This window comes from Callithrix jacchus, chromosome 6 (genome assembly GCF_049354715.1).
Source record: "Callithrix jacchus isolate 240 chromosome 6, calJac240_pri, whole genome shotgun sequence".
NCBI lineage: Eukaryota > Metazoa > Chordata > Mammalia > Primates > Cebidae > Callithrix > Callithrix jacchus.
Window position 1 is genome coordinate 60,604,043 of NC_133507.1, and position 13,861 is coordinate 60,617,903.

Below are 13,861 nucleotides of genomic sequence, written 5' to 3' on the forward strand. Positions count from 1 at the left end.
CTCATTGCTTTATCTGTTTTATATTTTGGGCTTTCATATATTGGAATACAGAGGGATTGTTGAAAACCACATAAAAATGTTAATCAATGGCCGGGCATAGTGGTTCACACCTGCAATCCTAGCATGTTAGGAGGCCCAGCAAGGAGGATAGCTTGAGCCCAGGAGTTTGAGACAAGCCTGGACAAACCTGTCTCTACAAAAAATACAAAAAGTAGCTGGGTGTGGTGGCACATGCCTATAGTCCCAACAAATCAGGAAGTTGACGTGGGAGGACGGCCTAAGCCCAGAAATTTGAGGAGGCAGTGAGCTATGATCATGCCTCTGCATTCTAGCCTGGGTGGCCTGTCTCCTAAAAACAACAAAAACAACAACAGATAATGTTGGTCTGTGCAAATTCTACCTCATTCTTAAGGTTGTTATATGCTCAAATAGGATGATGACTCTAAAAGTGCCCTGAAACTAAAAAATTAAGGCATTTATTGTCTTTATTAGCAACCCAGTAAGGAGATAGATTATATTATACTCATCAATAGAGCCAAGATAATTGATATGGTTTGGCTTTATGTCCCCACCCAAATCTTATCTCTAATTGTAATCCCCATGATGAACCTGGTGGGAAGTGATTGGATCATAGGAGCGGTTTCTCCCATGCAGTTCTTGTGATAGTGAGGGAGTTCTCACGAGATCTGATGGTTTAAAAGTGGCATTTTCCCTTGTGTGCTCGCTCTCCTGCCACCGTGTAAGACGTGCTTTGCTTCCCCTTTGCCTTCAACCATGGTATAAGTTTCCTGCGGCCTCCCCAACCATTTGGAACTGTGAATCAATTAAAATTCTTTTCTTTCTAAATTTCCCAGTCTCATATATTCTTTATAGCAGTGTGAAAATGGACTAATACGTTGATGAATTTCCATCACTAGTTATGAAAAAAGGAAAAAAATGATGCTGGAGTGTTCTGGTAGCAGGAGGAGGTCCTCACTTTTGTCTGATTAACCAGAGTGGTTAAATTCTAGATTGGGCTTCCTGCTAGCAAAAGAGGTGAAATTCAGGACAACAATCAAAAGTTGGTAGCGTTTGAAGACATCCTTTAGGAACACTCAGTTGTAATCATCATCTACCATGGATACTCAAATGTAGAATACCCTTGGACCCCAGATTGGTTGACTAGTTTCATGGCCCTAGAAATTAAATATCTCTGCAATTCCTCCACTTCTTCAACTGAAAAATGGGCATATCACCTGTCTAGTTTGGTCATGGTGACAATTACGTAAATAAAAGCAGAAACACACCTTGTACGTTGTCTCCTATATTAACTTAGTAATATAATAATAATATATAATATATAATAATGCTAACATATATTACACATTTATCATAATATATGTATTATATAATATTACTATATTATATAATATCTCAGTAATAACTAATAGCAATTAAATTAATTAAATATGTATTGTATTAATATATAATAGCTCAGTAATATCTCAGTAAATAGTCATTATTCTCACTATTATTAATAAATATTTAATGTGGAAACATCTTTGGCATACCTTTGCAATATTTTATCTGGTTATTGCTCTGTTTATAGGTAAATTCAAATTAAGACACTTGCAACCTAAGATGTGTGCATCTTCATTTGAATTTATAAATGTATGCATCTTCATTTGAATTTACTCATATATCAGAGCAACAACCAGATGAGACATTCTAGAGACATGCCAAACATGTTTCTTAGTTTGAATTTACAATTTGAATTGAGTCGTATATCTTAGTTTAAATTTACACTGTGTCCCTTTTGTATTCCACTCCAGAAACCCATCATTGACTGCATGTCAGAAGATGGTTACAAGTTGGATCGAATCAAGGGTGAAATTGAATTCCATAATGTGACCTTCCACTATCCTTCCAGACCAGAGGTGAAGGTAAGAGCTCATCTTTTCCCCAGCACAATGGATGTTTTCTTCTTTGATGATTTATTTGCAGAACCACAGATTGCTTATTTCCTGAAGTCTGACTCAATTCCCAGGAATAGGGAATGGAGGTGTATTTCTCTGGAAGCATTCTTGGGTGTTGGCTATCAGGTGATACACCACATTCCTTTGTGATAACCATAATGTGCAAATCCCTCTTGTTGGGACACAGTCTGGCAGCACATTCAGGCTAAATGAACTCTATGATACCTGTTGAAATGAGTGGCAGGTCCTGTCTTTCTAAGCATGTGTTAGATAAATGACAATTAGAACAGTCAAGAAGCACAGGTCCCTCCCAACCTTTGTAGAGGCAGGTCCTGTCTTTCTAAGCATGTGTTAGATAAATGACAATTAGAACAGTCAAGAAGCACAGGTCCCTCCCAACCTTTTTAGAGGCAGGTCCTGTCTTTCTAAGCACATGTTAGATAAATGACAGTTAGAACAATCAAGAAGCACAGGTCCCTCCCAGTCTTTGTAGAAACTGCAGAAAGTAGGGGACACTGAGTGTAGGGTATGAAATGGCAAAGGAAAGCTGCCATTATGTGAGTGTTTATTTCCCATCTGTAAATTCACTAGGGTCACTGCATCAGCCCTTATAGGAAGGTATCCTTGTGATACTATGCTCATGTGTCTTGTTCAGGGCACATGGTGAAAAAGTTTTAATTTCCTGCCTTTAAATTATCTTTAAAGGCAATTTACCCTACAGGAAAATTAGGATCTCTATCCCTGAATGAATTGGCTTTTAAATTAGACTTATTCCTCATTTTCAACAGAGTATCTCTAGCCACTCTCTCTTAATAATATTTCTGTTATCCCCACAGAACTAAATCCCATTTTGTTAGCATAACTTAATTCTGACACTACATACCTATTACATATATATATATATATCACTCTTTCTTTGAATACATGCATATATACACAGAGAAGGTAAACATATATAATACAGGTAAATATTTATATTATATAATATTTATAATATATGATACATAAATATATGATTGTAAATATATATTTACCTACATTTTAGGTCTATATGTACATACCTACATTATAGATATGAGGTAAATACAAATATATCTATAAATATATATAACAAATGTATAAATATAAGTATCTCCATTTACCTACATTATAAATATATAAAACATAAGTAAATACATATTCTAATTACATATTTAAAGTATATTTTTATTATCCATTACATATGTACCTAAACATCAAATGTTATAATGTATGTAAAAATGCTTAGTAAATTATAAATTACAAAGTAGTACACATCCAGTAAATATTTTTGAATGGATAGCTAAAACTTACCTTATATTAGTTAGTGCAAAAGTAATTGCACTTTTCATCATTACTTTTAATAGTGAAACAAAATCTTCTTACTTAAACCTATATGTATTTATTCATGGTACAACTGTGTACATAACCCTGCTGTGTACCACACTGTACTGGCGCTATAATGATAAACAAGCACATTTGATGTCTGCTTGCTCTGGGAGCTTACATCCAGTACAGGCCAGTAAATGGTATATTCAAACACCATACACATGAAGGATGTGTATGTCCAAATGGTATGTTCATACACCATACCCATGAAGGATGGTTTCAAATCTGCAAATTGCCTTATTGTTAATCCATGATCAGTAAATTAGTACTATATCTCTAACTTAATTTTTTTCTTTAACTAATTGGCACAGTCTCCTTATCCTAGTATGTCAGGAGTGTTTTAAGTTAGATTTTGGAACATAATTTTAAAAGTAAACACGGCTTATTTACTTCACCTGTGTTAATGTACATCATTTTATTTCTTGGTCATGGCTCTCAGTTAAACAATTGAGTAGTGTGCTAAATGCCAAAACCTCATCCTTGACAATGTTTTCTTTTGCTGGTTATTGATAGATATCAGTGCACATTGCCTTGGGTGCATACATAAACATGCACACAGGCACACTGTATCAACATAAAACATCTGCACTTGTAGCCTAATTGTTTGATTTGATAAACAGTGACAATCTGAACTTTGCTGTTTTCTTTCTTCTCCAGATTCTAAATAACCTCAACATGGTCATTAAACCAGGGGAAATGACAGCTCTGGTAGGACCCAGTGGAGCTGGAAAAAGTACAGCACTGCAGCTCATTCAGCGGTTCTATGACCCCTGTGAAGGAATGGTGGGTGTCTTCCAGAGACTCCTCAATACATGGGGACAGCAAAGTGCAAATGGCAATATACTGATCAAACAGAAAGGGGTAGCATACATTGAGACCGTCCTGGCACACAAAGTTAATTAATGATTTGTTACTGAACTGATGGGACAAGCTCCCTACATGGTAACAATGAATAATCAGCCAATTCCATTCAATGAATCACCAGTTAATTCCATTCACTGTGTAATGTAGCAGAATGTGCAGATATAGTCATGTGTGGCATAACAACATATCAGTCAATGATGGATTGCATATATGATGGTGGTTCGGTAAGATTATAGTAGAACAAATATAGAAATCTGATATATGTTAGTTGATGTTGGCATTGCAGATCAAGTAAGGGAAATGACTGATATTTAGTAATGGTGCTAGGACATTTATATATGTATAAATTTGTGTAACTACACTGTGATGTTTGCCATTGATGAAACCACCTAAAGACACATTTCTCAGAATGTATCCCCATTGCTTAGCTATGCATAACTGTACATTTAAAATGCTATTGCTGCTTCTTCAGTGAACTATCTATTACACTTTTTTCTTTGTATTATAACAAAAATATAATTGTGTTCTTAAGTTATCCAAACGCTAAATACAGGAATAATAACAGGGCTTGAAATTAAGAGAGAGCGGTCCTTGATTACTGCTTCAAGTTGGGTTTTTAAAAATGGTATAATTTTATAAATCCACGTAGTCACTTTTTTCTGTAACCATAGGCTGAAACTAAGAAAATGAGTATTAGTAATTGCCATTTATTACATACTGTATGTCAGATTCTTTATTAAAATGATTACTTATTGTCACAATGACCCCCAAAGGTACATAGGCCCATTTGACAAACAAGGAAGCAGAGAGTCAGAAAGACGGAGACTTGTCTAGGGTCACTGAGCTGGAAAATGACCAAGCCAAAATTGAATCCAGGTGTGCTGGGTGCCAAAGCCTGTGATCTTTTCACTCTGTCTCAAAATCATTCTTGTCAGTATCTCTTTGATGACTTGAGATGGAATGGTTTAACTGCGTATTTAACGGCTTCAACAAAATGAGTTCTCTTCCATGCACAGACTATTACGCAGGCATAGCAAATATAACAATGTTTTCCTTTTTCACAGACATCTCATCTCTGATTGCGCATTCTTTACTACATACCACCATAACTGCACTCTGAATATATAGAAATCAGTTTCTTGATGTAAGATATACTAATAGTGATTTTTATTTGCTCCCACTGATAGTTTTATTTGCTTTTGAACAGCAAAGTGTTATCTGATTAATCTGAAATGTTATTTGATGAATCCAGAAAGTAAGACTTACTGTAAAGTCTTACAAGAGAGGGATTATTGCTTATTTTTATAGTATCTTTTGAGTCCATTTTCAGTCAAAAGTCAAAAGATAAACAAATATTTAAAATATAATGAATAACTGAGGGATCAAAAATTTGTCCATTCCTGGGGCAGTGGTGTTAAATTAAGTGACCTTTGTTTACATCATTTATGTTTCTACAATGAGTTGTTCTGCAGCTATACTTGATTTCAATTACATATTATCATCCAAAAGCTACATTTCAAGAGGAATTGTTTCCATTAGAATCTTAGTGGCCTCTATTTTTCCCCACCATTGGTCAAGTATGACATAATATTATGATCCAGAACACTGAAAGATTACAAAAGTTGTGACATTGTGCCCATGCTCTCTAGGTGACTGTGGATGGCCATGACATTCGCTCTCTTAACATTCAGTGGCTTAGAGATCAGATTGGGATAGTGGAGCAAGAGCCAGTTCTGTTCTCTACCACCATTGCAGAAAATATTCGCTATGGCAGAGAAGATGCTACAATGGAAGACATAATCCAAGCTGCCAAGGAGGCCAATGCCTACAACTTCATCATGGACCTGCCACAGGTACCCCTTGGTTTCCTGGAGGAAACCAAGGAGTCATAGTAGGAAAAAAAGCTGCACAATTATATAAATTTCTTTTCATATAATTCCCAAGCCGTTAAATTCTTAAGGCCATGTTTTAGTTTCATGCCTGAAAAAGTATCATGAGTTTTTCCTTTCATCTGAAAATATATCATTTATATGTTCAAAATCTATCAAAAAAAGGAATTTTTCTTTTGAAAGCTCCCTTTGTTGGTAATATATTAAAAATCTACCAAACTGGTGAACTATCTTTTTTAAAACTCCTTTGACATAGATCTAATGTCCTTATTCCTTTTATTAAGCATTTGTCTAAGCAGATGCTAAATGTCATGTGGCAATAGCTTGCACAATAATCTCATGATGTCTACTCTTTAATTGCCCTGTGCTTAGGCAGCTAATTTTGTGTCAAAAACAATTCCTCATATATCTCTATTCTAAGCAACAACAGCTGCAAAAACCAACTACTCAGCATTACACTTAAATGGATTTTGCCACTGATGGCCTGCCAACTCAAAGAAGAGTTATTATTAAGAGTTAACATATATATGGTGCTTACTACATGCCAGGCACGGGTTCTAAGCACGTCACATCTATTAACTCATTAAATCGTCACAACCACCCTGTTAAGCAGCTAATATTATTATCTCCATCTGCAGATGGGAAACTGAGGTTCTAAGAGGTCAAATAGCTTGCTCAAGATTATATACCAAGTAAGTGGGAAAGACAAGGTTCATACAGAGGTGGTCTGCCTTCAGAGTCAAATGATGTCGAATACTTTCTCTTCAGTCTTTTAAATTCTCTTTATGAATAGGATTGCAGCTGTGAGTATGATATAGCCTAATAGTTAAAGAATATAAAGCTTTAGAATCAGACTGCCTTGATAAAAATCCCAGCTTCTCTATTTACAAGCTTTATGAACTTTTTCTCAAGTTTACCTCCTTGAGCCTAGTGTTTTCTTATTCATTAGTTGAGAATGGCTGTACCTGCCTCATAAGGTATCTATGAGAACTAAAAAAGATAATAATGTGTAAAAAGCTCAACACCATGCTTTATGAATGGTGGGGGCTCAATTCATGTTGGTTAGTAATAAGCAAGATAAGTGTCTGACCACTAACCCCTAAGCATTAGATACCAATGTTATGCTAGGCCCATGAGGTAATCAGTAACCATCTGCTATCAGTGATAATAACTATAAAGCTAGTTTGATCCTTTAGTCACAATATAAAAACAGCCTTTGCATTATGTTTTGCTGTATGTCTAGCTAGAGAAAAGAGACAAGGATTTGCTCTGTGCTTTAATCCTCTAACTGTGATCAATTTTCATTTTGTTGAAAAATCTTATTTAAAGTCGAGCTAAAGGGGAACACTTATACAGCCCAGTAAACCCTGGAATAAAAGCATAAATCAGTTTCTTTATTTCACACATAAATATTGACTAGACAATAGTCCGTTTTGGGAAGGGATGATTCTTTCAGTGGAAGTTGGACCAGTGAGAAAAGAAAGCTATAATAGAAAAGACATTGTAGTGAATCACTGTCAGAAGCTATCAAATTCTTCTCCCTTCTGACTGGTATCACCTTCCTCCTAGCAATTTGACACCCTTGTTGGAAAAGGAGGAGGCCAGATGAGTGGCGGCCAGAAACAAAGGGTAGCCATCGCCAGAGCCCTCATCCGAAATCCCAAGATTCTGCTTTTGGACATGGCCACCTCAGCTCTGGACAATGAAAGTGAAGCTATGGTGCAGGAAGCACTGAGTAAGGTTTGTGGAACACCTCAGTCCATTTTACAGGTCCACGTGGAAATGCTTGTGCTGCTGCAGGAAAGGCAGCTCCTTGTGGGGTGGGAGGGATAGGAGTAGTTGATACCACATGGGCTCATGCACCTAGTCTGATTGTTTAGAAAATATTAGCTGACTACAATCTTCTTCACAGTTGACCAGAAGAAAGTTATAATTTGTTTCCAAAGCTACCAGTGTAAATGTTTAAATCTTGTTAAGATTAGCTTATGATATTTTTTAAATTACTTAAAAAAAATTTTTAGCTGTTGATTAATGGCAGAAACAGGGCCAGTGTGTGATGGGGTTTATGGTTGCAAGAAAACGTGCTGGCCTCTTCTAATGTCTGCAGAGCCTATTTAAAAATATTTCCAGGGACCAAGGATCTGACTTGTGGATTCTGAGATGATCCAAAAGTCAGTGTCAGCTCTGTCTCACAGTCTTGTTTAATGGTACACTGCACATTCTTACAGATTCAGCATGGGCACACAATCATTTCGGTTGCTCATCGCTTGTCCACAGTCAGAGTGGCAGATACTATTCTTGGTTTTGAACATGGCACCGCAGTGGAAAGAGGCACCCATGAAGAACTGTTGGAAAGGAAAGGTGTTTACTTCACTCTAGTGACTTTGCAAAGTCAAGGAAATCAGCCCCTTAATGAAGAGGACATAAAGGGCAAGTGCTTTTTCCTATACTTGTATATTATATTAAATAGTGCTTTATGTTTCTCTATGTATTTCAGTACTCATTGTTCTCCAAACAACTCTGGCAGGCATTATATAGACAGTAAAGGAAACAACTGAAGCTCAGGAGGCTAAGCTGTCTTTAGTGCTTTAGTTATAGCACTAAAACCAAGGTCTTCTAACTTTCAATTCCGTCTCCTTTTTCGTTTTACCCTGTGCAAATAGAAAGGCTTCCTAGAGTGTGTCCTACATGCAGTAAAAGCTTCATGCTTATTGGCTGAGTGAATTAATCAATGACTAGAAAGTATAATACTTATTTTCAAATGTAGATAGATACTTAGGTTCTAGTGCACCTTCTTTTTTATCAGTCTGAATTTTCAGACTTGGTGGTTACCCCAGTCTAAATTAACCAACCACTCTAAACTTTCTTCACAGTCTCACTCCATTAGATGTAACTACTATATACAATTAGCATACGAGGGTTATTCTGAATTGACTTTTGAAGCGTTCAGTGTTTCTATCTTATTTTTATTTTTTATTTTTTTGCTATTTATGCTGGACTTCTCTTAAGTTTTTTATGATTTATGCCAAAAATTACCTATTTCTGTAGAGGTAATAGGCTATTGTATGGTTCAAATGTCTCAGTCTTACTATTTTGAAATTTTTTGTTCAAATCTGCAGGACAAGTCCCAAGTTTTATTTATTGCAATAAAGTTAACAAAATGTTTTGGCATTGGACATAGTAATTATATTCTAAGCAAACATAGTAAAGAATTCTACTTAGATATGGTTCTGTTTATTATACATACTAAAGAATTGTTCATGCTGTGTTGAGTAGGAAAAGACGCAACTGAAGATGGCATGCTTGTGAGGAGCTTTAGCAGAGGAAGCTACCAGGATAGTTTAAGGTAAGCTCAAGCCATGGGGCAGATTTCAAGGTTTCCAAATATTCTTAGGAGTCCTCTGCAGTCATAATCCTCAGGGAATATTTCGGGTACAACAAGGAGACTCTGAGTAGACTGCCAGGTCTGGTCAAATATAAACATGCAAATGATCCTTGGTTGCTATATTGACATTTCTCTCTCTGATTCACGGTTTTTTTGTTTAGCTTCTCATCTTATTGGGTTATGATGGAGATGATTTATGGTTAAAATGTTGTCTATTGAGCTTAGAAAGGGGATTTTTTAAAATCTGTGTTTAGTGATTCTCTGCTCCAAGCTAACTGTGGTACGAAACACTGTCTTATATGAAGGTCAAATTCATGCCTTTAGCTCCATTTTTTAATCTACTGATCTGCAATTCAATTACAAACACTTCTGCTCCCAGAGTAACCCATCTGAAGTCAAGTCACTCCTTAACTAGATGAAATAAGAAATGTAATTTTTATCTTTTAAAAATAATTTTTCTAAATAAGAGTTACTTATTTTTCTCTGGATCAATACAAAGGTGTTTACCTTCTAAATATATTTTTGGAGTATGTATTAGTGAGGCTGTACACGTTAGTCTTTCATCCTGGTTTAAGAGTTTCAATAAAATTGTTCCCCTAATGTTAAAAGTCTGTGTATTAAGGAGAATTCTGCCCAGGAGTGTTTGTCTATATTTATAACTATTATTCAGGATATTTTTTCTTAAGTCAGAAAATTATTAATAGGCAATAAAATAGCAGCAATCTCTCTACAATTGCCCTTTCCATTTCTAGGACATTTAATGCAAGGCTGTGCAAAGTCTCAGAGATAGGACTTGCTCATTCAAGATGGATAATTATTTACTGAAAAGTCATTAAAGAGCCTTAAAATAAAAATTTCAGCTAACAATTCCAAGTAGTTCAAACACAGATTTAATCATTTAAATATTCAAAGAAAAGCTCACAAAAAGTAGTGTATTTATTTTCAGATATAGAAAAATATTCAGGCCCTAGTATATCTTTTTTTTTTTATCAATCTGAATTTTCAGACTTGGGTTTTCCTATCTTTCTTTTTGAGAACAAGTTTATTCAAACAAATTTTAAGAAATGCTCATTTGATTGAATTTATTGAATTTGGCAAATAAAGCAATAGCTTCACATTACTCTCTCAGGTAAAGGGTATAAAACAATGTTACAGGCACCTGGTATTAAGTTTAGTCGTGCTTTTCTGATTGAACCACTACATTTAAATTATTCAAATCATTAGAATCACAACCTGAAAATATCAACTAACTTCTTAAACAATGAGAATGAGTAGGCATCTCATTTGGTCAGTAGGTTAAAGGTGGCAAAGTGAAGACGTTTCTTATGATCAGGCCAACAAGAAAATAAAGATTTTCTTAACTCTCCAGATGAACAAAATCCTACCCAGGCTAAGTAGTGTATTTGCAGTTTATTATCAGGACTAGATAATCATTTTAATGTGAATATTAATTTCCCTATAATTTCTCACAAATGCTACATTTTGGTGATTAGGATGAGAACTCCAGAAATACGTCGACACACAGAAAGGAGCTATTAACCTCCTGCAGAGAAACATTTGTACATTTGAATAAGAAAGTCTGTTAAAATACCTCATTGTATATGCTGATAGATTTTTTTTTTTTTTGCTGAAAGATGACTGAAGTGTTAATATGTATCTTATTTCTTTGGTTTCAGTTTTTCTGATGGCTAAGTTCCTTTTCAGCAATATTTAGGTTCAAGAACAATTTAATAGATAACAGTCACAAGTTTCGTAAATAATAATATTGAGAAAGAGAGTATTTATTCCCCCAAGTTAGTTGTTTTTATTTGCAGTGAGAAGTGGTACACAGCTTCAGAGAAGGGGAAGGATAGATGTTGTCAGTTTCTGAAAATGGATGGTGTTTCTGGTAGATGAGAGGTAAACCTGCCTAGCACATACACTGCCCGTGGCCTCATGACAGCCTAGGCTAGACAGCTGGAATGATCTGGAGAATGATGAAAGAAAGAAACTTAAAAAATGTAAAGTAGATATCCAAGGGGTCAAGGACATAGGTCTTAGCATACTCAGAACTGGAAGGTAGTCAGTCATATGTTGATGGCCTCTCCTCCTCCACAGACTGCCACCTTGGCATCCATTGTTCTGTATTTGCTTAGTGTCCTTGACCTTAAGTCTCCTCCTATCATGCACCTTGTTCTCACCAGCTGACACAAGCTGTTCTGCACACCTTCTGGACACCTTCCTGACCTCTGTTACCTAACTGGAAGAAATTACTTCATTGCTGTGAAGTTTCAGGCTAGGTGGGAGGGAGTCTCTGGAGGTGTCCCAGAAGTTTGGTGGCAGGAAATGGGGTTGAGGAGTGGTTTAATGCCTGGTCATAATGAGACTTGGCAAGAGTCTGAATGTGCAAGAGCAAGGAAGAGGAAGGGCTTGAGGCAAATGCATGGTGTTGAACCTTGGTGACTAAGAGGATGGAAGTGCCATTAACAGAAAATGGGAACAAATTGGAGTAACTCAGTTGACACGTTACTGCCTTCTCTAGAAGACTAGATGAGCATATATAGTAGGCAGGTACCACCTTGATATTTGTTTTGGTCTAATTTCACTTACATACAAAATGGTAGAGAAAGATATATAAATAGATTCCTCTAGATGGCACTACAACAGTTGAGGCAGGTCTCCTCATCACTCAATCTCTCTCTTTAACCATTTACTTCAGGCGATTCTTTCTAAAGTACAGTCTTCAGCATTGCCCCTTAACCTTTAAGACTCTATTTACAAATGACTGAAAACCTAACCCAACCTGGTTTAACCTTTAGAGAGAAAGAATCAGCTCACATAACTAAATATTCCAAAGATGCTTTGGCTTCAGGCAAAGCTAGAGCTTCAGTGATATGTCTAAGATAGGCAACAGTTTCTCTCTCTTCCTTTCTAGGCTCTACTATTTCACTGTTGGATTCATTTTTCAGGAAGCTTCTCTCTTTGAAGGTCTCAACATAATTGCCAACAGGCCCCGGCACTAAATACTTTCAGGTTAATCTAGAGGAGAATGGGAGTCTCTTTCCCAGGAGTCTAGAGGAGGAGAAGGGAAGGGTAGAGCCTGAACCAATCACTTCTCATGCTTGTCATGTACTCAGTATATTCAGCAAGCAACCCTGTTCTCCCCTGTCTCCATGCTTCTGTTTATACTGTTCTCTGAGTAAGAAATGCTCTTTTCTCTAAAGTACAAATCCCCAAATCCTACCTTAGCCACCCATCCATGAATCTTGCCTTGGTAACACCTGCCATACATTTCTTTTTCCTTTGACTTTCCATACTCTTTATTCAAACCTGCCTTATAGCACTTACTGCATTCTTTTTTACATCAGAGCGTGGTACAGGCATCTTCTATAACATTTAAACTTTTTGAAGGAGAAGTCTGTCATTGGCTGGTCTTTGTGTCCCCAACATCACTTGGCAATGGTTTATGTGTTGTAGATGCCCAATAAGCCTCTGTTGAATTAATGAATAAATGAATGAACACATTGAGCTAAATTATATTTCAACCAAGATATTGATTCATGCATCTCTAGGGGTAGTATTTAGCCTGGAGAAAAATCTTATCAGAGGCCCTATTTCCTCATATCATTTGTATCTGTGTGGCATCATGTAAAAGTGAACATGTCAGGTATGAGAGAGAGAGAGAGAGATATCAAGACCATAGTCTAAGCCAGAGGAAGGTAAAGGAAATAGTCTATTGCCAGGGCAGCAATTAGCAGAAGCATGTGGGTTTAGAAAGCATTTGAGCCTTAGGTGGTTTTTGAATGAACTGGTAGGACAACTTTGCTCCCTTTCTCTTTCTCCTTCCCTGGTTGCACTCTGAATCTGGGTCCAATGCTTGCAAGAGCTTAGGGCCCAGAGCAACCAACCTGATTAATTCTGCCCTAATGATAGTTCTGTCCAACCTAACCTGCAAGCTCCCTTACCTGGTTACCATGTGACCTATCAAACATTTCTGTTTATTTGACATATGAGATGTAAACTTGAACACTAGCTGATCCTGCTCCAATCTGGCCACAGTCTACACTGTTCCATCTTTCTGTTTATTTACAGAGCTTCCATCCGGCAACGCTCCAAGTCTCAGCTTTCTTACCTTGTGCATGAACCTCCATTAGCTGTTGTAGACAATAAGTCGACTTATGAAGAAGACAGAAAGGTCAGGCATCAAGTGCTTAAGTGGGGAATGGAAGAAGTCTTTCCTGGGGACTGTTGTGTGACCTTTCAGCCTGAGAATATGAGTTTTCTAAATATATGTCTACCAGTGTTTCACGACAGACTAAAAGACAGAACATTAAGACCTATTGAAAACTCTAAATTTTACACAATATTTTTAATGCAGATTA

General features: G+C 36.5%; 1 protein-coding gene across 6 annotated transcripts in view; it reads left to right on the top strand.

The window, feature by feature from the left end:
• ABCB11 (ATP binding cassette subfamily B member 11) overlaps positions 1-13,861 on the top strand; it is a 115,121-nt gene that overhangs the window by 52,267 nt on the left and 48,993 nt on the right. For all 6 annotated transcript variants that reach the window (XR_013518892.1, XM_035304612.3, XM_008998757.5 and 3 more), the window contains 7 exons: positions 1,812-1,922; positions 4,020-4,145; positions 5,876-6,079; positions 7,685-7,855; positions 8,344-8,545; positions 9,392-9,461; positions 13,572-13,674. Coding sequence is in view for 5 of the 6 variants with exons in the window: in XM_035304612.3 (XP_035160503.1) it covers positions 1,812-1,922; positions 4,020-4,145; positions 5,876-6,079; positions 7,685-7,855; positions 8,344-8,545; positions 9,392-9,461; positions 13,572-13,674 (987 nt within the window). In the remaining variant the exon portion in view is untranslated. The remainder of the gene's footprint in view (positions 1-1,811; positions 1,923-4,019; positions 4,146-5,875; positions 6,080-7,684; positions 7,856-8,343; positions 8,546-9,391; positions 9,462-13,571; positions 13,675-13,861) is intronic.